At 43.8% G+C, this 26573-nt stretch overlaps 2 protein-coding genes, 1 long non-coding RNA gene and 1 pseudogene across 3 annotated transcripts; 2 read left to right on the forward strand and 2 right to left on the reverse strand.

The window, feature by feature from the left end:
- On the reverse strand, positions 1-22482 carry LOC6737014. Its single transcript, XM_016170105.3, has 4 exons — positions 21205-22482; positions 3129-3748; positions 2733-2861; positions 1-2322 (listed from the first exon to the last, which is right to left on the reverse strand). The coding sequence occupies exons 2-4, from the start codon at positions 3550-3552 to the stop codon at positions 1712-1714; spliced, it is 1164 nt and encodes a 387-aa protein (XP_016030640.1). The 5' UTR covers positions 3553-3748; positions 21205-22482; the 3' UTR covers positions 1-1711.
- Positions 11160-20456, reverse strand: LOC120284723 (annotated as a pseudogene).
- On the forward strand, positions 19096-19645 carry LOC123327180. Its single transcript, XR_006541710.1, has 2 exons — positions 19096-19339; positions 19448-19645. It is a non-coding gene; the product is annotated as an uncharacterized LOC123327180 (long non-coding RNA).
- Positions 20386-20912, forward strand: LOC27207208. The gene has a single exon (XM_016182938.2). The coding sequence runs from the start codon at positions 20420-20422 to the stop codon at positions 20843-20845; it is 426 nt and encodes a 141-aa protein (XP_016030641.1). The 5' UTR covers positions 20386-20419; the 3' UTR covers positions 20846-20912.
- Positions 22483-26573: the final 4091 nt, after the last annotated feature.

Genomic DNA, 26573 nt, shown 5'->3' on the forward strand with positions numbered 1-26573 from the left:
TTTTGTTTAATTTGTTGGTTTTTATTTTCTTTTCGTATTTTGTGTGCCTAAATTATTTCTGCACAATTTAATGAATTTGTTATGAAAACTATGAAGTATTTGATTTGTTTACATTTCCATGTAATTAGTTGGCTAATCTAAACATTGGAACATTTTGAGTTGCTCGTAGTAATTTTTTGCGCATATTCCGCTCTCGTCTTTCGTTTTCATTATTTATTATTTACTTGATGTTTGAGTTTTTAATTATAAATGCTAATTACGATTATTGTTATTGTGTGGGATAGAAGGGGAATGGACAAAAGTGCGTTTAATGAATAAATATTTAAAATACAGTATTGCAGTTGTTCTTTCATCTCGTAAAACTAATAAATGCGAATCGAATGCATTCGAATGAAGCATCCGTAAATCGAATTAATTAACTGGCTTAATCATATTTTATCTCTCGTTTAACTTGTTTGTACATATCGACGTTGTGACTTAAATGACTAGTCTTTGGTTGTGTGTTGTCGTAAATTATAATTGTTTAATGAAAACTTGAACTTTGCGTTTGCTTTGAAGAGGAATGTTTTCGTACTTTTTTCTCTATCGAATTGAAGTAATGCAATACATATTTTGTTGTTGAAGAAACTTTCTGTTGCACGCTCCTGCTGTTAATTGCTAATTGGAGCGGATCGCAAAAATATTTACAATTAATATACAATGGCGCGAGTTTGTTTACTTTTGCATTTACATTTAAGTTGCTGCAATGTTTGATTGTTTTAAGTACTTTTGTTGGCTGTTGGCTTGTTGAGCTTATGTTTGATATGCTTGTCATGGGTTTGTTATTACGACGAGTGGCTATTAAAAAATGCAAATGCTATTAGATGCTTGAGCTCATAATTTGATTAATGATTTTGCGGATGATATTGCGACTTCTTCTTCCCACTTTCTCTTCACATTTCGCCTCATCGTTATTTGTTTTACGTTACTTTTTACCAGTTTCAAAGCCCATTTGCTCTCGTCATTGCGATACAAGAGCGGAATGGAGTCAAAAAAGCCACAAAGTTCTGGACCAGTGTCTGCCCGGGACAGGTTTCCAGAATATGCTTCGCATACATTTGCCCACAAGGCTTAAGCTGAAAATGTCTATTTAAACAAAATCCAAGTGGCAAATGTTGATCCTATACCAGACTCAACTGAAGCATACCCATTGAAATGGCATATGTGTCCCTGGGGGGCCTAAGTTCGATATACCCGAAACAATGCTGGGTGCTCCGATTTAAACTTGTGGCATCATCGGCAGTTGCCAGTTGGGTGCAAACAGAAAGCACGCCCTTTATTTGCTTTAATCCGACGAAATCCCTGTTCTAATGCCGAGCGGCAATAAAGGATGAAACGTGCATGGCATGTAAAGAGCATGTCCTGTGGCCACGCCACGCCACGCCGCACCGCAACCCTCTCGCCTGTCTGACTCGATAGTTTGTGAAACGGAAACGGAAGTGACACTAAATTCGTTTCGGTTTTCCCAATTGGCGACACACAGGCAGACCGACAGACAGATACATTTAGGGAGTCCCTGGATGAACTGGCAAAAATAAACTTCACAAAATTGTTACGTGTAATCCCCTTTATGATCTGCACCCATCCATGTGCGCTGCATCTTAAGTGAAATGGGTCCACAGACCTATCCACATTACTGCTGCCAAATCCAGGCGCAGTCCTGGCCCGTTTCTCAGCTGGCTATGACCATGGTGGCTGATGTGGCACCCGGTGGCCAGTGGGTGGCTCGGGAATTGCTTGCCTCCTGTGGCAGTGATGACGATCCCATCGAGGACAACGAACTACTGCTGTTGACCGAGTGCAGCTGCTGCGGCTGATGGTACTCCGGTTCCTCGTAGGCGGCATCCTCGTCGCAGTCGTGTGGATACAGCGGCACATGGTGGTGCGTGTGGTGGTGGTGCGTATGCGAGTGGTGCACATGCTGTTGCTGCTGGTATGGATGGAAGTACTGTTGCTGTTGCAACGGCTGATGTTGCTGCTGCTGTGGAGCAGGCGGTGTGGTCGACGACGACGCTGGCGAGGCACCACCAGAAGGTGGGTGGGGCAATGGCAGTGGCAGAGGCAGCACCACCGGCAGCGGTTGCAGACCTCGTATGCTGTCCGCCGGGTGGGCCGTGTAGATGTTGCTCCTCCTCAGGTGGTTGTTGTTTATGTTGCTGCTGCTGCCGTTGTGGTGGTGCACATTGCCGCCGGCACCACCCGCCGCTCCACTTGCCCCGCCCGCGCCACTCAAGCCGTTGCCGTGGGCGCGTTTGTTGCGAGACCACCATTGCACGTGCGTGTCTGCGTGTTGGAGAAACCGATGCAGATGCCACACAATAACAAACACGAGATGGGTGCCGAAAAATAGAGAGAAGAGAGGGTGGTGGAGAAACGGGAGGGGGTTAGTTGGTGGGTCACAGTTGCAAAAACAGCCGAATGTTGTGAGAGTCAACACAGGTAAAGGCCTCATAATGGCCAACAGAGGGCACAGTGGAAATCAATTATCATAAACGGTTTAAAAAAATAAAAAATATTTTACGTTTTAAGATTTTACTTTGTAAGGCTTAAGTCTTTACATTTAAGTTTACTTTTAAATGTTTTATTTGCAACTCTGAATGATTATCCACTACGCCCACTGTGCTTGGCCTACGCCCACTGTTTTCTATTTTGGCCAAGTTGGCCATGTGGCTATGTCGAGTATTAGCACTCACCGTTGCGATTGTTGGAGGACTTTTTGCGCCGGCAGCGCACCACGGCAATCATGATGACGGCGCCTAGCAGCGCCGACAACACGGACACGATGATCAGAGTCAGTGGCCAGCCCAGTTCTGTGGCCTTTTCTGCAACAAAATAGGGGAAAAGGGTAACGGTTAGTAACGGAAGTTATGCAGCCCTCAGCTACCAATTCTGCACTAAGAAAAAATATATAAAATATATTACAAATTGTATGCGATTTTTCTAAGTCATTTAGATTGTCTAGCCAAAGATAGATTTAGGCTCTATAATTAATTTCTAAATGCGTATGTATCTTTATTCTTTTTGTTCCTGTAAACTTTAATCAGAATAAAAGCTTCGAATTTGTATCCGATTTGTTTTCGGGCACTCACCTATCGTTCCCTCGAACATGAATGTGCTCTTGGTGGGCATCGCCCAGGAGCACAAATCACACGTGGTCAGGCCGTCGCTCAGCACCGGCTCGTCGACGAAGAAGGGCGGGCGGGGCGGTGGCGGTACGAAGCGTCCGTTCCAGAGGCCCTGTTCACTGGCATCGAAGGCCATTGGCGAGCCGAACAAGTCGTCATCGTCATCGAAGATGTCGAACGTCACGTCACCAAAGCTGCTCAAGTCCTCTGCGGAGCTGGCCACCAGACTGGCAATCCGCGGTGGACTGAAAGTAGGAAATTCGGATGCGGATACGGAGGGCAGGGCGGATGCGGATGCGGATATGGACACAGATACGGATGCAACTTGATTTACAACGTAACCGAGACGCGCATCGTTGCTGTAGTTGCTGTTTGCTACGGATGGCATTTTCCTTTAGTTTTCCGGGTGGGGGATTGAGGGAGTTTTCCGGATGAAGGGGCAAAGCTGCAATCCTTTGACGCTCCTCCTCGCTTATTGCCAGATATCGCAGTTGTACGTTAGTCCTCCGTTTGGCGCATGGTGAATGGATTGGGATTTTCGCCGGGCTTCGCCTGTTTTCTGGTTCTTTTCTTGCAATTTTTGGCTGAAAGAAAAATGCAAACGGAAGGAGCAAGTTAGTTTTGCCAATTAAAACCTTAATTGTGCTGTCAGTATTTGCGCATTTCTCCCCCTAAGAGAGAGCTTTCACATCAGGCGTATCTCTTCGTATCGTCTAAGCCTTGAGCCGAGTTAACATTCCCTCGCAAGCCAGAGACTCATGTCAGCAATCGTTACTAAATGACTTTTTCTACCTATTTCCAATTTGTAGCCACCCCTGCCTTCTGCACTCGCTGCCTGACATTTGTATCTCCTCAGCTGGAAATTGAATTTTTGAACAGCTCTGCCAACGTTATCTGCCAGATACTTCGAGTAGCAGAGCCGCACATCGACTGCTGTGGATGCGGATACACATAGAGGACATCAACATCACACATGGCAGCCAATGCTAACGAGAATTGACAGCTTGACAGTTCGATATCAGGCTAGAAGTCAGCATTAGTTACAGTTCCGAGTTCTCAGTGCCTCGAATTTGGTTTATTAAAAACATCCTCCATTGTGTCAGGTCTCCTCCTCTCCTCCATCCTCGTCCAATTATTTTTTCCCTTCTCGGCACTTGTCTGAACAAACTTGATTTGCGAGGCAATAATCCTGATAAATTAACACTAATTTGCAAGCGCCACGAGCGGGAGGAGAAAAACTCCAGCTCGAGCTAATCGGCAGGTGAAAATAAAGCAGAGTGCTTCGTTAGTTGGCTCTGTAGATCTCTGCCTGTCTAAAGCCAAATAAATCTGTTTCACTCCACTTGGCAGTTGGCAACCCTTTCACAACGTTCTTGCTCCTCCGCCTTTCAAACTACTCTTTTTTCGTACCGTTACCATAACCATCAGAGGCCGACACGTTTCAGGCATTAGCCAAAAAATTTTCAACGCTCTTCGCCCCAAACAAATGGAAATGCATAGACATGGAAATGTCGACAAAGAAATTTAAGCCTTTTACACATGCAAAACTATTATATAAAAACGTTAAGCGTAATTAAAAAATATATATTAAAATACAATGCTTTGTGGTAACTTATAGTTCATATATTTTGCAAACCTTTTCTCGTAGTGCACCATTTCCACTTGCCACGTGCTTAATTAAGGAAATATGTGCATTGCTATATGAATAAAATGAGTAAAAAATGGGCAGTTTTCCGTGGAAAGTTTAATTCCACTTGCGCAAATAATACTTCATATGCAGAAATGCAGCCGAGTTGCTGGTGCAAGTCGGCCGCAAGGGGCGAGAGTTCGGTGTAAACGATATTTAGTCATTCTTGAAAATGAGAAAACGTGAGGCGCATAAATTGACGCGGACTCCAAGGAAAGGGGGCAGAAAACTGAACTTCCTTCACGCAAGCGAAATTGCGAATCCAACTGCGAATCTCTCTTGGTTTTTTTGAATGAATGAACATGGAGCCGAATGGTTGAGAGGTTTTGCAGGGGGTTTTTGGATGGCCCGATGCAGAGATACTGTAAAAAGCTGTGTGGGTGGCGGTAATACTTCTTCTTCTCCGCTGACTGGGGCTATTAATAAATTTATTTTCGCTGCATGCTTGAAATAAATTGTAGAGTCACGTGAGCCGGGGCTCAGCGCACTTTGATTTGCCTTTGATGGGAGTAAGCTGGTTCCGAACTTGAGTCTTTGGCAATTCTACTGCGACGACAGCTGTCAACTGGTAGTGCGTGGGTTCCACCCATCTGGATGCCCCAACTCCTACCAATTCCCAATTGAATGTCCAAAAACGCGTCTTCAGTTTCAATCGGTTTTGCGTGGAAACGTGCCTGCCGGCGGCTTCCTCTGTTTGCCAATCGAATGGAGGTGGCACAACCACCGCCCACCAGTCGACAAATAAACAAAACGAGAAACGCCCAGTGCGACAGCAACAAAAGTCGGGAAATCGGAAAATGAAAATGAAAAGTAACAACGGGGCTGCCCCATCAATAACTGAAAGAATGCACAACAATCGATATATATGTATTCACACATCGCCGAGAAGGGAAAAGCAATTACACATGTCCTATTCAATTCCACGCAGCATCGATTCAATATTTATATTTCCAGTCTGTGCCGCTCAACACTCAATCCCCTCGGAAATCCTCGTTCTGCCTTTTAATTAGTGCGAAATGTTTGTACATTATTTTCATTTATGTTTCTCCAGGACTATTATTTGCCCTCGAATATGAGCGTGTAGAAACTAATAATGCCCAAAAACAAGGGGAAAAACTATGCGAAACTGTAGAGAATTGCCGAAATGTGTACTATGCGTTTTGGGGTTCGAAATTAACACACAGCTTCGCCCCCCGCAACTAAATTACCTAAATATGTGAGTGAAATAATTCCATGCACGTTGGGGAAATGCTCGAAATGCAGCTGAAATGGGAAAAATTGGAAAATAATTCGGTGCATTTAATTAAAGGTTATAATCTGCGGAATTATTCATTGAAAGCAAACGAAATCCTCTGATAAGAGCACAGCCAGATAAATAAATAAAATTAAATCCCAATTAAAGGCAATTTTTAAGCCACAAAGGTCAGGGTAAACGAATTTATTTGCCTTAAAGCCAAAGAGTCGGATGTTTTAAGCCCGAAATGTCAGAGTCTGTAACTTTGGGAAAGTCACAACCGAAAATTGCCACAGTTGGTCTATTTTATCCTTAAGGTCGAAGAGTCAAGATGAAGACATGGATATTTCGGACGTGTCTGGCATTTTTTGTTGTCTAGGCCAGGACACAGTATTGGCCGAAAAATAATAAGAGGTATGAAGTTGTACCAAAATAATTGAGTCAACGTGCTGGCGTATAATATAAATGGGACTCGGACAAACCGAACTGATATTGCTATGCATGAAAATTGAAATTTTATTCAAATGCCCAAACAAGTACTCACCAAGGCAGATAAGTGTGACGGCCTTCGTTGGATTTACATAAATTATGAGCACAAGATCTACGAACTCTCATTTCGGAGTGCAGTCCATAGAAAGCGATATTTTCGGGCTGAGGGAAAATTAGTTGATTTGTATGCGCGACCGGACGAAATGGAAACTAATAGAGTTGTATAACGAGTTGGGGCCCTGGGGCAAGAAAAACTGGAAAACCGCAGACCTTTATTTGCTGTCCATGCGACCCTTCGGCAGCTGATAAACTTGACGTTTTATTGCCAATTCAAATTCAAATTGAAATCAACGAATGTGAACGTAGAGCTGGAATTTCTGTGGGATCTTCGATTCGCTGCGATCGATCGATTTTGAAATTACCAAACACATATGCATAACACTAATGAAGCCGAGATTAGATTTGAGATTTCGTTTAGCAGCGGACTTGGGATAAAATATCCATTGTTGAGCACCTGACATGCTGGCCAGATAAGCTCGAAATGAAAATAAACATTTCTATTTTTTCGAATGGTAGTTAAGATTAGGCAACAATGGTTGAATCTTGGTCTAATTTTATAGCCCTGTTAAGGACTTAAGATAAGTTTTTTTTTTCGAATTTACACCATACAGAAAATTCTCCCCATTACTGGTTTGAGATAAGTAAGTTCAGCTTCTCATAAAATTTCCCCTTTCAACAAAAAGCAATGTCTTGAGCCCCAGAAACCAGCTAGTTAATGCTGTCTTGGCTTACGTCAAAATTGATGAAATTTCACCCCGTTTCCCCCTGGTAATGCCGTAAAGCATGCTGCCAAACAAAAGCCAAGAGATTTGAGATGCCTGATTTTCCCTTTTTGGCATCTGGGCATATCAAAACTGACTCTGAGCCACACACAGCGTGTGGGAGCTCCCTATCTGCTCCCTGACGGTTGTGCTCTCCTCTGGGTTCCCAGATTCATAATTTTCGACAAACAAATCGCTTTATAATCCCCTTTCAAACACACTCACCCAACCGGCAGGCACTTGGCTCCGTTCTAATCCTGAGCTGTCAATAAGACATTAATGCCTCGAGTAGTCTGCCTTATTTTCGGGATTGGATGGGGGAGTTCGGGGTTGGGTCTACGATCGAGTTACAGAAAACGCATTTTGTTGAAAGAAAAAGGACGCCCTGGTCGTAAAACCTACACATACGCTTACCCTCAAGATAGGGCTCAACGCATTGCTCTCACACTTGTTGAGGAAAACATAAAAAATGCAAAGAAGTGGGGGGGCTGGTCACTTGAAATATTTACGGTTTAGTTCGTTGCATGTTTATGATAGATATTTTGTTTAAAATTTAATTTTCACTTAGACACAAGTTATGACTGCGAGGAGCAGTCCGTTTTCCAACATTTCTGCTGCCAAGTGTCTAATGCAATTTGCCTGCGAACAAACTCAATAAAGGCTGCGCTGCGTTGAATGGACGGGGGAACTTTGCGGATGAGCAGGAGGAGCTAAAGGAGCTGTAGGAGCAGGTTCAGCTGATAGATTCCCCAGGACAGCCGCGGGCCACACACGCGCAGAAAGGAATAGAAGGCAGCTTTGGAGCCTCACCTTTTGGCCGGGGCCACTGTGCTCTTCGCAATCATTTTTCTTGCCAGCAGCAATGGTACAGTGGAGCCACGTTACAGGCTACTCCTTGCCAGATGGGCTCTCTGTATGTTTCGCTTCCTGGGCAGTGCACTGTACTGTACAAAAGACCTGGCCTGCAGCCAGCAGTCCATCCATCCATCGACTCCTGGGTCCCGACTCCCAGGGAAATAATCAAAAGCAGAAAGCGAAAAAGTAAAATAAATACGAAAATCAATATGTAGGCGTAAGCAGCAGCTAGGTATCCATAAGATACAGATACACACACACAGGAAACATAAAATGAATTAATTCCTTGTTGTTGGCACAGGCGAACAACGCAGTCTAATCGAAAAGCAAGTGAAAACAGCCGCTACCCCCTTTACACTGCAATCGAACATATGGAAATATGATTCATTCATAACTTTACATTTATTCGTATGTATATAGACCTAGTTCACATATAGAAGCTGTTTGCATTTTCTGATTGTAGATTGACCATTTTGGAAGTTTAATATCTTTACTTCCTCATAAATCATGTGTACATTTTCGGCTTAGGTTGGCCCAGTGTACGTACTCCTTCCTCCAAGAACAATAACTTCTCCCAATCTGGTTGGTGGGCGTGGCTGGCAAAGACTGTGCAAACATGTTTAGGGCGGCTGAGAGCTGCAAAAGCCCCACAAAAAAAAATAAAACAAGGACAGAGACACAAATCTTGGCACATAAAACAATTAGCAGGCTGTAGCAGGGGAAAATGGGTATGAGAAGGACTATGCGGCTTAGTGGAGGGTGTGGCGAGAATAAATGACAACAGTTTCGGGGCTGTGGAAATTAGTTTGAATCCCCAGTCCCCGCTATCACCAGCCACATTCATATTTTATTCTATTTATTTTTCTTCATGTTTTTCGGGGCTGCAGAAATTTATGAATATTAAATGAGCAGAGTCAAAGCCAGCAGAAATTTATGGCACATGCAAATGCCTCATATATCAAGTGGCTGTGTGAAGTCATAAAGCAAAAACAAATCTGGATGAGAGGAAAAGCCAGGAGGAGGAAAAGGACAAATGTCCAGTCTCTAGGACAATGTCAAGCCGAAAGGACAGGACATGGCAGGACAAACAAATTTCCAATCGCAAGCAAAACATTTTCCCTGACATTAATAGCAAAATAGGAAAATACATATGAAGCCGGAGGACTTTCGTTCACCATGCTTTATATAGAGATAATGCAAAGGCGGGGTATGTCAGCATGTCTGCCTGCTTGACTGGCAAAAACAATAGATTAACGTTCTCTGCTTTTGTCCTGGCCGAGAAGACGACAGAAAAAGGTCAAAGTTGGTAGAAAATCTGCACAATGCGGGGCTAGATGTTAAAATAATAAAGAAATTGGGATGTGAGCGGAGAGATAAATTGAAATAGCCATAAATATATTATCGTGTCAGGATAAAGTTTACCAGCAAACTGAAAAGAAAAACCGTGTAGATAGAAATCTCTATGAACTGGGCAGTCTTGAAACTTTTCAATGAGTTATCAGGTTAACTACTCACGCCCCTCAGAACCCTCCATCAAATTAACAACTTTCAATGGTTCTCAATAAACTTGATTCAAACTCTCACTCGAATCGAATTATAAACAAATAAATACATAAAACAGCCGGGAAGGAGGAACTCTTTGCTGGGGAGCTCATAAACCAAGCTAAAAACCGAGCACATAAAAGCCAATGCCAAAGCAGTCAACAATATTGGCCAAGACGACGCAAAATGGCCATCAACTTTAATTGAGTTGAAGAGCAAAAGAAAAACACCAGCACAACCAGCTGGAATAGAAGGAAGAAATATCTTCGACTTTGTTCAGAGGGAGGGAAAATCCACTGAGCTGAGCTGAGCTGGCCGAGAGCGGAAGGAATTTTAGCAAATTAGATTGTTTTCCACTTGAGTTCGTTTTAACGCTTACAGACGCCCAGCAGTCAGGAGCCGGCCAAAAAGAAAAAAACTCTGGCTCGAAATGGTACTGACTCAGCTCAGTCTTGTAATCTCATTGCCATTCTCCGTCTTTTTCGGGCGGTGGTACTGGTACTTGTTTTACTGTTTCGGAGTTACCTTTCCACCTGCCCCCGCACTTTGCGTTTACCTGCACTGCTAAAATACAGACACACCAACTTGAAAAAATAAGGATTTAATTTGTTATAATATTTCATACGATATATAAAATTTACTTATTTAAAGAAACGACTTCAACGAGCTTTAACATATTATCTGATGTAAGATATACTCATATCATGTAAACAATCCCTTTATCGTTGATTTTCTTGGTAAAGTACCCCAAGTGAAATAGTAAGGTAAGTTGCCAATTATTTTTGTGCGCGTGTAGTTGGAGCTTTGGAGGCACTGCAGCCACCCACCGAGCGGCTGCGAAAAGCAGTAACAAGCCCCAGAAGAACAACGAGGGTAAGTGGAAATGTTGCCGGGTTTCCGTTCCCTGGAACAATCATCACTCACTCGGTCGGCACAAAATTGATGATAATAATCGCACGTACTGGCGGGGCCAACAATTGCCAAGGAGTGGGTACCAGTACCCAATCCCAGTCCGAGTCCCACCGGGCTGCTCCGCTTTTCGAGGGGCAGAGCAGTAATACCAGGGCTTACCGCCCGAGCTGCGCTCCAGATGATGGCCAACAGCTGCTCCGGCAGAAACTCCAAAGGGACACCTTGCAGCGCTGTCATTAAAGCCAATAAAGTGGTCGCCAAATGACATTGTCAGCGCGTCGCTTCAAAGGCAGCTGTTAAGCCCCCATTCTCTAAACCAAAATGCACAAAAGGAAAAAAAAACACCCAACGCCCCACTGTACCGCACCGTGACGACCCCACTGTATACCCGATTTTGCTCCAGTTTTTTGTTGGTTTCGCTCAGATGTTCTTTTTGTTTTTATCAGCGACAGCAAAAAATGAAGCGAATTTATCTCTATTACAGCTAGCTGCTGCCGTGCCACGCCCCTTTGTTGACGCGCCCATCATTTGTATTGTTGACATGTTGTGCCAGGGGGCGGGGGCGGTATCAGGGGCGTGGCTGGCAAGTGATAGAGCTGATACAGATTTGAGCAGACAGCTGCGGATGAGACTGAAGCTCCATTCCAGGACTCTAAAAGCAAACTCGAGTTGAGCCCACTTTGGACATTTTCTGAAAAATGATTGATGGTCCTCCCAAAACGATTTTCCACTTTAAATCCAAAAAAAATGCGAATCGAAATTACGCAGCTAGCGGAAATAATGGAAAATACTTAGCATAGTCAAGATAATCTTGAAGAAAATCTATCTTGCGGCTTAGACATTAAATCTGACTAAAATTATTTGTCTTATTGAAATATAATATTAATTCATAATTAAACGACTTATATTTGTAAAGCATAAGACCGTTAGCTTAAATCCTCTTAAAAGCGAGTTTACTAAGGAAATTCGCAGTGAAAGGGAACCTGTTCTTCAAATAAAAAACTTTGCCACTCTATTAATCCACTTGCAGAATTAATCTTCCCAATGCAACCCAACCCACTGGGAATGTTCCCACAGCGAAGAAGCCTCTCCCCACATTCTGCATAATAAATCAACATAAACAATTTTCCAAAATGTAAATATCATAAAAGATTGTTAACATTAACTGTCTAATTTGTTGTCATTCCGAGTGGCCGCCACCATCATCAGTCCCACATTTTAGATATTTCAGAGCTTGTAGCCGCTGTCGTCGTCTTCGCCTCTCGAGAGCTTCTTCAGTAGAAAAGCAGAAGTCGGAGTAGCTGCGACATGATGAAGAGAAGGCGGCAAAATGGCCTGCAGCGATTCTGGCCCAAACCAAAGGGGGAAAAGCAACAGCAGCAACGTGAAAAGCTACTCAACCAGCAGAAGTGGAAACGTGTTTGAGCAACCCGCACGCTAATAACTCCGCTTTTGACGGCTGGTAAATTAATGACAGACCAAATCATTTTGGCCAACTTAAATCACTGTAAAAGCGGCAGGCAGACACAAGATGAAGTAGCACTCAGATAGAGCCTCCTAAATTCTGGACAAACATTAATAAACCAAAGGCTTTTAGAGCTTCCCGAAAAGTAAAAACGAAGAAGACAAAGAAAAACGCAGCGCTGCAACTGCATGCATAATTTGCCGACCAACGGTTTCCACTAAAAGTTTTTCACTCGAACGCGACGAAGGTTTTTCTATCATTCTCTCTTTTTTTGTTTTTGTTTTTGAGGGGAAAACCGTTGTCTTGTCTGCGTCGGAATATCCGATTCCGGATCCGAATCCAAATCTGAGAGAGTCCAGGGCCTTGGCATGACCATGACCATAGATATAGCCATAGTGGCTTGAATCCAAATGGAGACGACATGGAAAACCTTTTATCTAAAAGTGCTTTCTGCTTTCCCCGCGCTCTTCTCTTTCTACATTTTTTTTTGGGTTTTCTCTTCACCCCTGCCATCTTTAGTGAGATGTCTGTATTAGCCAGGCAAATGCAACTGGAAATTAGGCAACAGACAGCAGTCGACTCAACAAAGCGAAGAGGAGCCAACACAACTAAAACGCTGGGCCCAATAATTTGCGGCTGCAGTCTGGCGGCTGAAACCCGAAAAAATACTCCACAGGGGAAAAAACACCACACAAAGAGGGAACAAAGCTAAAAAAAATAACAGAGGCCGCTAATTTAGTTACTAACGCTTCCCAAAAAAACACAAAAAGAAAAAAAAAACAAGAACACAGGCCCAAAAGACCCAAAAACCCTCATGTACCTGCGGTTAACTGGCCAGTGCAGTTTAGTGTTTGTTGTTTGATGGTGGAAATTGTGTAGCCGCCGCTGCTGATGATGGCTAATTAGTAGCCCCTCTCTCTCTCTACTAAAATATCTATCATATGATGATGTCTTAGTTCGCCGGCTAGAACAACAATAGTATTGTCTTCTATCGGGGGTGGGGAACCTACTAATTGACTGCCTTTGTTGGGTGAAAATTGCTGCACATTAAATGGCAACGCAGACAAAGGGGAGACATCGAAGTTTTCTATATATTCGTAGCTTTTCAACTCTTCAGTGCCAACCGCAATTTAATTGGTCTAATAAAAGTTGGGCACAAAACGAGTGGAGCATCCATAGATGTACATATATTTTAATGCTAATGTGCACACATTTGTCGGGCAATCCACATTAATCAGCATTGGGGCAGACCAATGGCGGCGAAAATAAATTTATTCAGGTTTATATATTGTATTTTCTGTTTTACGCTTTGTCCGGAATTACGTAATATATGTTTTGCGGTTTCACGGTTGTTCCTGGGATTGGAATTGTGTTCTCCGGTTATACAGGCAACTAAAGTTTTAATTATAAAAGCGGTTTCAATTAAGCGAAGCACTGGAATCATTAGTAGAAACAAACATTTAAAAGCATTCATTAACAGAGCTTACTATGAATATTTTTCTATTTTACAAGGCTCAATTTACATGTTGTACATGTAGTCTCATCTCTGACTTCCCTTTTGTTAGTTCCTACAAACATCCCAAATTATTTTCAGGTATCCCCTCTATCCTGTTTCAGTTTCGTTATCTTGCGACTACCTATTGATATCCTACACATTGGAATGCCGCTTTCAACACACTCGCTGGCAACCCTCAATTTCCCCGAATTTCCGAACCCTTTAGCCAACACATTCCTGGCATATTTCCCCCACTAGCACTTCACTTTGGGCAACCACAACAGAGAACAGCTCCTTGGCTAAATGGGCATGCAGAGCATATTACATTTCCTCGGCCAACTCGAAATTCTTCCACCTGTCTGAAATTAAATGCCGACTCCAACACCTTCGCAACACCACTTGCCTGTTTTCCGATATTTGTTTTAATTTTAAGCCAACCGCAGAGTCAGAAAGTGGCACCCACGCCTTGGGGTCCGAAAACCTAAAACCAAAAGCAAGAACCGAATGAACCTTGGCCAAATGATGCGTGAAATTCAATACAGTAGCTGGGCTCCTCCCTTTTCTATACATTTTCAGGACTCCGGGTCTGTTAGTGTAAGCACAAGCCGCATAATACAGTACTGAATCCTGCTCCTGAATCCCAAACGGCAGTAAAAAGGATGAGCACTGATGCTGGTGGGGGAGGGGCAGGACGAAGGACGATGATGGGCTGACTAAGTGTTCCTTGAGTTTTATTTTTTCGGTTCGGTTAAGGTCTGGGGTTCTGGTGGTGTTTGTTCTTCGCTTTGCCGAATGTGTGAAAAGGCATCAAATGGCGTTAAAAATGCTTAAGTACACTAAGACAAGTTAGCACTTCAAGAAATATTTTCGACAAACAAAAGAATTTCTCTGTCCGAAAAAGAGAGTAAGCGATTTTTACTTTTATGACATGTAAAAGGAAATTAGAAAAGTTTCTCCAAATTTTTAGAATATATAAATATTGAGTTAAATAGGACAAACTAAGGACATTTCTGCAAGTGCACACGTCAGTCAGTCCCCGGGCAGCTTTGGGAATGGTTTTTACTTGGGCCTGGGTTGGATTCTGTCTGTGGGCTTGGGATTGGGATTCGGCTTGGGTTTGGCACTGGCACTGAACCTGCTGCGACCATAAATTCCATTGATTGTCGCGCCAGCGTTTTGTATGACAAGTTCGAAGTCTTGTATTGTCTGTCGCCTCGTTTTGTCTTGCGTTTGTATGACTTCTGGTACCAGCCAGCCACACCCTGTCCCCTGGAGTCCCCGGAAACCCCCTGATGGCCTCTGAGAAGCCCCCCTTTAGCCCCCTGAAACTTCACCTCTGCTGCCACTCACCTGCCAGCATTCGTTTGTTTACTGCCTGCTGCCGCTGCCGCTTCTTTAGTTTCTTGAGTTTCCCTGGCCCGCATGTCACATAAACCGCATCTGGGAGTCCGGACTCCGGAATCCCCGGCCCTGCGATCCGCCACTTGGGAAGTGTGAAGCGGAAACCAAACAAAAGCCGCCTAAAACAACTGCAGGTAAGACTCGGCCAGAAGATAAGACGTCTGTCTGACGTCCTGGGCATAAGCGAATTTTAATATTGTATACTGAGCTGTGCCGGAGACTCAATCTCAGCTCAATCTATTCAATCTCTGAGGCGCTTGCTTTTCTCACTTTTAGTTTTTGTTTACCTTAGAACGGGGCAACAACGAGAAACTTTAAGAGAAATCTCCCGAAGAGCCAACGCTCTTTGATGGCCTTTTTACACCTCCCGGACTTGAGAGCAGCGAAACTATCTGGAATCTCATTCCGCTGGCCTTTTATTTGAGTTGTCGCTGCTTACTTAACAACTTGTCGCCACGATTGCCCTCTACCCCCATGGAAAATAGTCCTTTTTTCCCTTCTTGGGTAACAAAATTGCCAGCGTGTCCTTTGGCCGAAGGCATAAAAAGCTGACACGAGACTCCTTTTTTTCCCCTACTCTTTGGCACCCTTATTCTTTTTTGACGGTTTTGTTTGCTGGCCTCCTTTACATAACTGGCTTCAAATTTTCCTTAGTGCCCTCAGCGTCTCTTAAGTTGGCCAAGTTTCGTCTGAAGGGTTTTCCAAGTGATGGAAACGAAATTTTTGACACGCGCGCCGAAATTCGAAGGGGTAAATCTTTTCACGGACTTTTGCAGAAAAGTTTAGAAAAAGAAATGGCGAAAAAAGAGTTAAAACTTTCTAGATTTGAAGCCACATACTCTTAAATTGCATTTGGGAAATAGTTTCAGATAACTACGACTTAAATGTGCATATTCCATTTCAATTTCGCCCATTCGCAATTTGAAAAGCATTTCAAATAATTTTCAACTTTTTCCTTTGTCACCTAAAAACTTTGTCCTCGAAGGCGAAGTAACTTCAGCCAACACATTCGGCCATCACTTATTGTTACTGTCGAAAATTCCTTTTCCACATTTCCATCGAACTTGGCCACACACACAAACTTGGACAAACTGCTAAATCCTTTGGCCAGCGGGAAAAAGAAGCGGGGAAGTGGAGGGGTGGGAGCAGGAAAGCCAATCTCTTTTTAAGCTGTTCAACAAAAAAACTTTCACTTTGTTGCCCAGGACGATCAACGCTAGAAGTTTGGTCCTTCGGGAGGTGGGGGAAAAGTTCTAAAAAGTTCCGGTATTAAGTCCATTTAACCCGCCATTGAACTTTACGCCTCAACGACCAGCTAATGCAACAAAAACTGCAAAACCAAATCTACGTAAAACCAACAACCAGACTTAAAAACTAAAAAAACACTATGGAAACCAGAGGACCAGCAAGGACAACAAAGTAAATGAGCAGCCTGCCAAAGGGATGAGGACGAAAATCGAGCAGGCAAATGTGCAAAAAATGGCAAATGAAACGAAAAACTTTTGTGGCAACAGAATTTTCCCTGTTCGCCGTGTTCTTTTTTATGGTTTTCATTTTTTTTTGCACTTGCAACCTGCAGAGAAAAAAAGAGAGAGAAGAATTCAATAAAATAACGCTTTCCATCTGAGCAAAGTAGTAAGAGGATGAAACTAAAATAAAGTTTTCCCCGTGCGCCGTGGCGAGGACAATTTTCGTGAAATTTGTACAGCCACGCCCCCCTCAGGGGTCTGCCGCCCCCTTGGATCAGAAGGTTCGTACCACCATTTGGCATTAAAGTTTAACAATGGACGCTGGCGCGTGTGAAAGAAAGGAGCGAAAGAGCGAACGGAAGTAAAAGAAACCGCAAAAGTATTTCAAGAAGCAAAAAGAATGGAGCAGGGAAGCGGAAGAAAGAGGTGGGCGGAGTGCGAGGAACGAGGCGTGGGCGTGGCATTGGCGGCCATTTGTACTTAAACTGATCTATTTTTGTTGTAGCTCAAGTTTCTGCCCCAGCATCTGTATCTGTGTATCTGTAAGTGTATCTGTATCTGTATCCATGTGTAAGCGTGCGTTTATCCTGCTTACAGTTACACAGATAAACATTTTCGTTAAGGATAAAAATGCACGAGCAAGAAAATAAGATGGGGGGCTAAGGATTCTAGAAGAACATCCTTGGGAACCGCCCACCGCCCACATTTTGTGTGTGACTTGTTTGAATGCATACTTTGTCTGGCGCTAGCAAAATGTTAAATTCACAGGCAGCATATGCTGCACTGGATAAAGAAGAAAGTCAGAGGCGCCCCAAAAGGGGTTCACTAGCTGATGTATTATTCCTAGCATACTACAAACATTTTAATAAGGAAATTTAAACTCATTCATATGCTACTTAAAGGGATATAATCTTTCTATAATCTTTCTTCAATTATTGTCTTGCTATGAGTTTAAAGATACATCATATAACCCCTTAAGATACCTCCTTCATCCTTGAAAATTCCGCTACTTCCTTGGCATCGCACAACTTGCTATTATCGCAAGATAAATGCCAGTTCCACATAACTAAGACTTACCCAGAGTCCTGGCTCTGCTGCAGCTTGCTCCAGCAGCTGGATGGATGCTGGTTTTCAGGCTGCTTGGATGAGTCCAACAAAGCTGCTAAGCCGCCGGCAAGGATAAGCAGTGGAAAAAGGAGCAAAAGAAAAGGGGTGTGAGGAGGCGAAAAGAAGGACGAACCTGCATAACTGATGCAGGCCTCCCACAGGATCTGGGCGTGGATCCTGGAACGGTGGCATTTGCGGCATCCCTGCACCGAGATCCTGGCGAACTCGTTGTGCCGGCAAAACTGCGCCCCGGAATTTTAATAGAGCAAATTTCAACAACAAGCCAGAAAAATAAGAGCGAATAGAATGCACAGGGAAGGATGAAATTGTGCGGCGTTTTATTCTGCGCTGGTAATAAAACTTCAAAATGAAGTTTAGAAAACTTTTTAAATGCCTTTTGCCAAGACGATGGACAGGCGGTGAAGTATGGGGGCGGTCTACCTCCTCCACTTGTTCAAATTTTCCCCCCAATAACTTAACCACGCACAAGACACACACCCACTGAGAGGAGAAGAAAAAATAAATAAAACAGGGCTATTATAATGATGATGACGCCTACAACACAACGCCCACGCACACGCCCCGTTTTGGAAAGAGCCTCGTAGGATCCGCGCAAAATGCTAAACGGGCCCCAAGGACCAACGCAGCCAGGACACACGGCTCGGCTCTGCCCGGCCAGCTTTTTGCAAATTTACGATTATGATTATTACAAGTCGACGTTTTCTGCCAAGGATTCAAGGATTCGTGTTGCCGGAGTGGGAGTGAGCCTGTCATTTGGCCAGCTGTTGGCGAGAAGGCTTCTACTCCTGTTTCCCAAGATGAAGAACAAGTGCAAAAGAATGCGTCAAGGCATTTTAGCACTTTGCCCCCAGACAGAGTCCCATCTGAACGCCAGAGACCCCCATCCAAAGTTGGGCCAAAGTTATTACAACTCTTAAAGATGCCACCGGGGCAGGATGTATCCTAGGGATGTGCTGCCTTGTCCTCGAGTTCTCGGTGGGTGGGTGGTGGTTGGGCGGAGACATTGACCTCCAGCGGGTTGTTGGACAGCGTCTGGAAATCGGCAAATTCCATGGGGCATAATAAACGTAAGATAAAAGTCAAAGAGGGACAAAAATTATATAATAAACTGTACAACGAAATGAAATTATTGCAACGAGGGTGGGCCAAGCTGGGTCGTTATCGGGGGCTTCGCTGTACTGCTCTCGAAGCTGGTAAATAAAAGTTTGATGTGCAAGCATTTCGTAAAGTTGGCAAAGTTTATTTGCAGGTTGGCTTTGCAGATACACTAAATGGAGTTGGGTTGTTTCTGCTTTAGGTTTTCATTCAGCATGGCCTTACTTTAATTAAATGTGTTGTTTTGAAATCGGGGTGCAAAACCATATTTATATTTGTACACTTTCAGATGGTACAAATCTAAATACCATTTTAATCGTAATATTATTGCCGGTAGTGTATTTTCCATGTTGGTATAAATCAAATATAGAGTATTTTAACAAAGACACACCTAAACAAATTTCGTTCCGCGCTTGTTATTAAAACTTTAAACATTTTGCAACTCTCTGGAGGGAGATCGAAAAAATCTGTTCTCCGGGTACTGTTAAAAAATTCTGAACTTTTGGGCTGGGTGATGTGGCACACCTACACACCAGCATATACACGTACACCGAGGGGCACAACAATAAGCCAGGAATGCAGGTGAGTGAGGGGTTGGGAAAGGGGGCGCAGGCGAACAGCACAGGGCGCTTTGGGCTTATCAAGTTGAGCGCATCAAATTCTCAAAAATAATATACCAAATCATAAAAGCATGACGATGAGCAATTTACCAAAGCCAAATACTCAGAGACGAAACAAACACGGGATGAAAAAAAAAAAAATGGGACGGCGTATGGAGGAAAAGATTCAAATCGAGAACGTGCCCCAAACGAAGAAGAAGTGCCCCAGTCAAGACGATTATGTACGTATAAATAGGTATACTTTCGGTTGCGCTGTAAGAACAACAAACTAAATGATTAATGATGAACCGCTTTTGTCTGCTAGCAAAGCATTTCATTTTCACTTTTCCACCGAGGCAGCTCTGGCTCACTATGAACCCCACAATTGGAAATTGAAAATGTTATTTTTCAACTTGAACTTCGATTGCTGGCATCTCGCCTCGCTTTCCACTGCTGGCCGTAATCACTTTGTCATTGCCATCATTTTTCAGCATCAATTGTTTAGCGGCTCGACATAAATTCACTTCAGAACCAAAAGCGAAGAAACACAAGAGAAAGAGAACCCGCTCTGGGTCTAATGGAAATTGAGAGATACAAGAATCGAAGCCGAGCAGCTCCAAGTGGCCCGTCACAAATGTATCTGCAGTTCGGAAAACTCGATGGGCTTCAGCCTGATGGAGTGGACTTCCCTGGAATTGGCCTACAGCTTGGCCCGCTTTTAAGTCGCACCGAACCAGAGATCAAAAGAAAAATCGTTGACTTACTTGAGACGAAGACGGGCTTAAGCTTAAGAAATATTACCTCAATATATAAAATGATCTAGTAGCTATAAGTATGTCCAGTAACTTGCACGGGATTAATACAAATCTCTGTTGAAGTTTTGACTCAAGTGCATAAGGAAATTCTTTAGTACACATATATAATAACCATATAAATTAATTCGAAATGTAAAACAAACCGATTTCATGCCAAATGTCAAAGCCTTACATTTCTGTTAGTCACAAGCGATTTGTAATGATAAAGGCAGATTTCTCAGCTTATATTAAACGAATCTCCACGGACTATGGTTTGGATACTGCGACTATTGCCAATCCTTTGCGCCAGCGTTTTAGCTTATCAGAAAGATGACAGTGCCAATAGCATTATACTTAACGATGGAGCTATAACGGTAAACACCTCCACATCGGGACTTACGGAAGCGGAGGGAAATACCTATGTACCAGGACCTGGATTCTTTCAAGAGACTATCCTTGGCAAAAAAGCGATTGGTTTAGCTCCTCGATTGCCAGATCTTGGAAATAATATCGTCGTTATGAGCGAAAGTAAGCAATTGAAGGCCGGTGAAAAAAATATTGTTAACTCCAAAGTGCAAACGGTTACAAGAAAGCCCAAAAAGTCAAACACAGATTTATTTCATGGTATAAAGTTATTTCAAGGACCCATTAATCAGAAGTTTGAACACGATCTTTATGACCATCATCACGATTAAAACATCCTTTAAATTTATTTGTTAGAGGTGTTAATTGAAAATAAATCCAAGACAATATATTAAAATATCACAATTCTTTTAAATGCTTTGAAACGCTCTTAAGTTAATAACTGGTTACAAATTATAGTAATTTCGAGTATGAAATCGAAAGCATTTACTCATGCGCCAACTAATTTGACATTTCACGGGAAACTATATTTCTAACTATAAAGTAATTATAAAAAACCAATCTATTTACTTTGTCATAAGTATTTAGCCGTATCTTGCCTGTCTTGCCAATACATTCTTTCATAAATCATTCTAGGAACCGAAGCAAGCAGGCAATTGAATGAAGGAAATGCAGAATTCTTGAAACTCACCTCGTTTTGATGTGCAGCGATGTGTTTGTGTGTGCCAATTAGCCCGTTACGTTGCCAATTGGAATGTTCACTTGACTTTGCCGTGTGCTCAATGCGCTTTTTATGGCCAATGTTGCAGATGCTGTGTTCCTGTTGTCCTTTTCACACGGCGACAACGCGGCGGAGACGTAATCCACAACTTGAGCACCGTTTAGTGTGGCTCGTTGTTGTTTTAGTTGTTGCTGTGTTGCAAGGATAACGGTAATTAACCCGTCGGGGTCGCCTGGCCGCAATTGCATGCCAGTCGTTGGGTTATTGGCCGCCACCGAGCCGCTCGCTTGACACTTTTCAAACTTTTTCTCTCTCAGTTGGGCAGCTTTTTTATTCGCACACTCGGCGTTTAGAACAACACACACTCATGTACAATGGACGACACACACACACTGGGACACACTTCACTATGCGCTAATTTTTTTATTCCGCGGCTGCATTTGCTTGCCTTTTACACTTTTTGCCTGGGTCCGCGTTGCAAATCTTAGCGCGTTGTTTTTAAAGAAAATTCCAAAGACGACGACAACGGCAGCCGTGTTGTTCTGTATGTGTTTTTCCTTACTTTTTTTATATTTGTTTTTTTTTGTTTTGTTTTTGTATTTGTTTTTTTTTTGCCGGGTCTGGCGCTCCGGCGGCAGCTCTTCCGCAGAAACAAGCTTGCAAGCAGGTTGACCAAGACCAAACCGAGTCCAAGATGCAGCAAGGAGTTCGAGGTGGAGGTGAAGGTGGTCGCTGCTAGCTGGTTGCTGCCTGCTGCACAAGTTGCAGCCAAAGAAGTTGCAAGTTGCAGGGGCGCGGCTGCGGGCTACAATCTGCAATCTGTTTGTGGCATTAAATCAGTGAACCAAGACGCTCCTCCGCTCGGCGGCCAGATTTGTTTATGCCTCCTCACTGGTTATGCAAATTTGTACTACAGCTGTACGTACAGCTCAATTAACGCGGCATTCTTGGGGATTCTGCCAAACTGCCGATCGCACACATTGATCACCGCACAAAATCACTTAACAATCGGGGTTTATGTATCATATCAAATCATATAGTGGTACCCTGAACTGAAACTCAAAGACGAAACTAATGTTGCTGATGGGGGGTTGCTATGTTGCCAATGTTGCGAGCTGTTTTTGGTTCTGGTTTGGTTTTTTGTGGGGATATCGTCGTCCGCGGCCCGCTGACTTTTCGGCTGGCAACGTTTCGAACCGGTCTCAAGTACAAACTGAACGGCACGCACTGGGAACAGGTCCGTCGAGGTCCGTGGAACATGGGCGGAACGCCATGGAACCGGCACACTCAACGCCCCCGAAAACTCACTCAACGCTTGAGCTGGCCGCTCGAGTGGAACTCGGGGTGGAAATCACTCGGCATGGAGTCTTTTCGGGAGCAAGTCGGTCAGGTGTTTAGGCCGCTGCCGCAGTTGCGTCCGCATCTAATTGTGAATGATTTATGTGGGTCGTCGTCCCCCACCGGGCGGCACCACCAGCAGCTAGGAGCACTAGCACCAGCACCAGCACCGCACCATCGATATGCAGCATAACATCGGGGCATCAACGAATCCACTCTTTTGGCCCAAAGAAAGTGCCATAAGCCGTTGCCGCTGGAATGGTGCAGGCTTTTCTTTCACCGCCAATGCAGTTCGCACAATTGAAATGAATATTCAGATGGCCAAAAGAGCGGAATCGGAAGAGATTGGTGAGTGTTAAAAGTGGGTAGGAGTGTGCCATCCTACACGGAGGAAAAAATGGTGCGCCTATTAGTTGCTGCTTGGTCTCTGCACATTTTTTGTTAGGTTACAACTGTAAAATCTACAAATTACACACAACATGCATTTGAAATTTGTAACCTAATCCAGCTTGGCAAGCTCGAAATTGCATTCTGTAAGTACGAAATCCCCATTTTATTTTCTGTGTGATTTGAGCAGAAAACAGTTGCCATTCAGTTGGTTTAATCCCGGCCAGGTCCAGGTCGTTGGCTTTAAATTATCAACGGGACAAAGGACACTCTGCCCAGCTGGTCAGGTCCCAACTCCCGACTGGCGGTGGCCACTGGCCATAACTAAAATCGCCAGCACATTAACAGTTCGTGCAGATGGCGAAGGCGAAGGCGATGGTGATGGTGATGGTGACTCAGGCGGCGAGGTCAGACTGGTCTGGTCTGATCCCTTTTGGGGGAGGAAAAGCACCTGCTTTATTATGCAAAAGTTTGCCGGCTCCGTCAGGTGAGTGTCCGTCGAAAATTCAGTGGAGAAAGCGGCGAGCAGCGAGGGGCGATGCGTGTGCAGTCAAAGTTACGGGCGGGTCGAGGCTTGGACTCTACTTAAAACTTAACCAGCACAAAAAACGTGCTTCAAAGGCCAGTGAAATCATGGCAGATAAATGGTGAAAAAAGCACTTAGTTGTTGCTTTTATCAGTAATTAAACTTTATATCATTAGGTGTTTTATCAAAAGAAATTATGGTGGGTGAATACTGCAAATGGACATTTTAATGGGAATGATGCAGCCTGCAATTTGGTTCTCTCTTTTGCATTATATCATTCATTTTGACTGAAGATGATGTCAAAGAAAATACAAGTAGAAACTGTTGCCTATTTAAAACCTATTCGCTAGTCCCTAACAAATATAACATCTAAAATGACCATTTTTATCTTAACTTTATGTTTAGTAGGATGGTAAAAGTTGAACATTAAATTTAAAAAGCGTTTTCATCTCCATCGGATGGCTAGCAGCTGGAAATTCTTAAAATAAATCATAAATAAATTCAATCAGGCCTTTAGCAATTCCTTGAGAAGTAAACGCTTAGAAAATATGCATTAAAAGTCAAACTTAATATAGTTAGCCATCTTCAGCCATTCGCTTCACCTAATGTCTTGCGACTGCTCAACTAATTCAAGATGGACAGGGCCGACACTCAGATGGGCTAGACAAGTTCGATGCCTTGGATGGGCATCCGAGTGGGCCAGGCCCACCTCCTCCTGCTCGCCCAGCTCCGCCTTCATATCGACCACGACTCCTCTGACAGGCAGAAGACGTCGTCGACGAGTCAGGGATTCGATTCTGGGATGACGATGCCGCGATACATTGCCCGCCAGAGAGCCTTTCGAATGATTTATGAGAAATGCGCCGTTTCTCCGTCTCCGAAGACGGAGCGCCAAGCCAAGACAAACAATTGACATTTGATGGATGCGTAACTCGTGCATTCAAATGCAACTAGCCAAGTTGAAAGGAGGGCCAAGACAGGGGCCACGTTATATTTGACAGACCGGCGGAGAGGCGTCGGCTAATTGTTATTGATAATCACATTGGCTGTTATGTCTTAGTTTTTGTTGCCTCACAGCCGCTGCCGATTAATTAGTCAATTAATGAACATGATTTTGTGGAGCATCCAACTCGAGGGACAGCCGCATCGAAAGCCACATCCAATTGCAGTTGCGGTCTCCTCCTGGGCCGATCCGCTAATCAGATCCCTTGGCCAGCTTCCACACGAAGACCTTTTGCTCCCGGGTGAATTATGCCCGGACAAACTCATTGTCTGCTGGCTGAAAATCACGGCTCCATCCTGCGCCTGCCTAACTGCAAACAAACTTCTCTATTATTGATTTATACCTTTCAACGATTCTCTGTATTTATCATGAGTGCAAGCCACATTTATCATTAATAATGCCGCGCCAGCTCCACGAGCAGGAGCAGGAGCAGCGGAATCGGAATCGGAATCCGCGGCAGCGTTTCCAGACGCAAAGTGGTAGCCCAAACGAGCGGCAGGAGCGGGATCAGAATCGGGATCGGTGGCAGGCGGCAGGAGGAGATGCCCCGAGCATCCGCAGCTAGGCAGCTGCCAGACCCTGGGCAGCAACCGTGGGTGTAGTTGCTCAAAATAGATAAAAATACATAATCAGTATTTAGAAATGTGTAAAACAAAATCACTTCATATATTTGGAACATCATATTAGTTTGCTAATTTAGCTGGTTAGTTACTAGACTGTGCTTCCGCAAGAATTAAGTATTACAATTTAAGACTAATTGGGCAATAAAAAATCGTTGCAGTATTTTATTTAATGTTTGGTTTTAATGGTATTTACAATATTATTTATTTAGTATTTAAAACAAAGTGGTCACTAATAGAACCGCAACTGAACACTTCAGACTTCCAGTGGCAGTGCCATTTTATTTGTAACTAATTGCCCATTGAGGCAGCGATTTGAATAAAGGGCCTATCCATTATGCATTGTGATGGTACCACTGTGCCAATTTTCCTAGGCCACAGCAACGCCATCGCCCAGCCACTCAGCCAGTCAAGCAGGCACCCCCGTTGAGATGCTGGCTGGGATGTCTGGGATGGCCATTCTCGATTTGGCCAAGAACCTAAGAGCTGGGGTGCTGTGGAGCTGTGGAGCTGGGAGCTGGAGAGCTGTTGCTGAAGCTGCTTCAGCTCCGATCGTTTTCCGTACATCATTTCTATGCTGTATTTATTGCCCGGTCGCAGTGATCATCGCGTTCGCTGGGCCTCCATTTCCGTTTCTGCGACTGCGCAAAAGTTCAGACCATCGAGGGAAGAACGACGGCGGCGAAATCCATTTTGGGAAGGTGATCTGTGGGATTGTGCTAATGTCAAATCAAGCTGTGCCCCTTGTTATTTAGCGAGGGCCCAAAAGGAAGAAGCTGCCGTCCGCCAGCCAGCCAGCCAGCTAGCCAGCAAGTAAACTCCATGTTGATTTTATTGTAAATTGCATTAAAAGATTGCATATAAAGAATTTTATTTATCACCTCGGGCTGTTAGGGAAAACGCTGTTGGAGACAAAAAAAAAGAGTTCTCCTTAGCCCGATGCATTGTTGCATTCGCTTGTTTGCTGTTGTTTGTCTTGCATTATTTTTAGAGCCAAAAGCTCGGGGTGCTCAAGGTCTTTCGATCCCAGCCCCCATCCGAGCTGAAGTAGAAGTGGTTGTAGAGGAAGGTGTCGCGCCAGTTTAGAGCGGATTCGATTTTTTGTATAGCACTCTGTGGATGCTCCTCGGGCTCCATTGGCCGCTGATCTTTGCCAAATTTGTAAATGTTCTTTTAATGGAATTTGAACACTTGCCCGGGGCCTTTGGTTTTCCAAGGGATTTGTGTTCTCTTCGCGCGACATTTGGCAGGCAAAGTGAAGCTGAGATTTACAAGGCTTCTTGCCTGCACAGAGAAAAAAGAACTTTATATCTATAAGACAGTAAGTCCCTCAATAGTCTAAGCTCTTTTTCCCCACTTCTGTAAAGAAAATGAAAAATTCTGTAAGGGGATGCTTTAAAACATTTTAAAATAATTAACAACTTTTTTTCTCTCTGCATTTGAAAAATTCCACAGCCTGTCAATA

Source organism: Drosophila simulans, chromosome 3L (assembly GCF_016746395.2).
Source record: "Drosophila simulans strain w501 chromosome 3L, Prin_Dsim_3.1, whole genome shotgun sequence".
NCBI lineage: Eukaryota > Metazoa > Arthropoda > Insecta > Diptera > Drosophilidae > Drosophila > Drosophila simulans.

Excerpts from the sequence above, each read along its gene's own strand:
- LOC6737014 (XM_016170105.3), bottom strand. The coding sequence starts at position 3,552 with ATGCCATCCGTAGCAAACAGCAACTACAGCAACGATGCGCGTCTCGGT. Across the intron at positions 2,862-3,128 it reads CATGTTCGAGGGAACGATAG|AAAAGGCCACAGAACTGGGC; the intron begins GTGAGTGCCCGA and ends ATTTTGTTGCAG. Across the intron at positions 2,323-2,732 it reads GTCCTCCAACAATCGCAACG|ACACGCACGTGCAATGGTGG; the intron begins GTGAGTGCTAAT and ends TCCAACACGCAG.
- LOC27207208 (XM_016182938.2), top strand. The coding sequence starts at position 20,420 with ATGGTTTGGATACTGCGACTATTGCCAATCCTTTGCGCCAGCGTTTTA.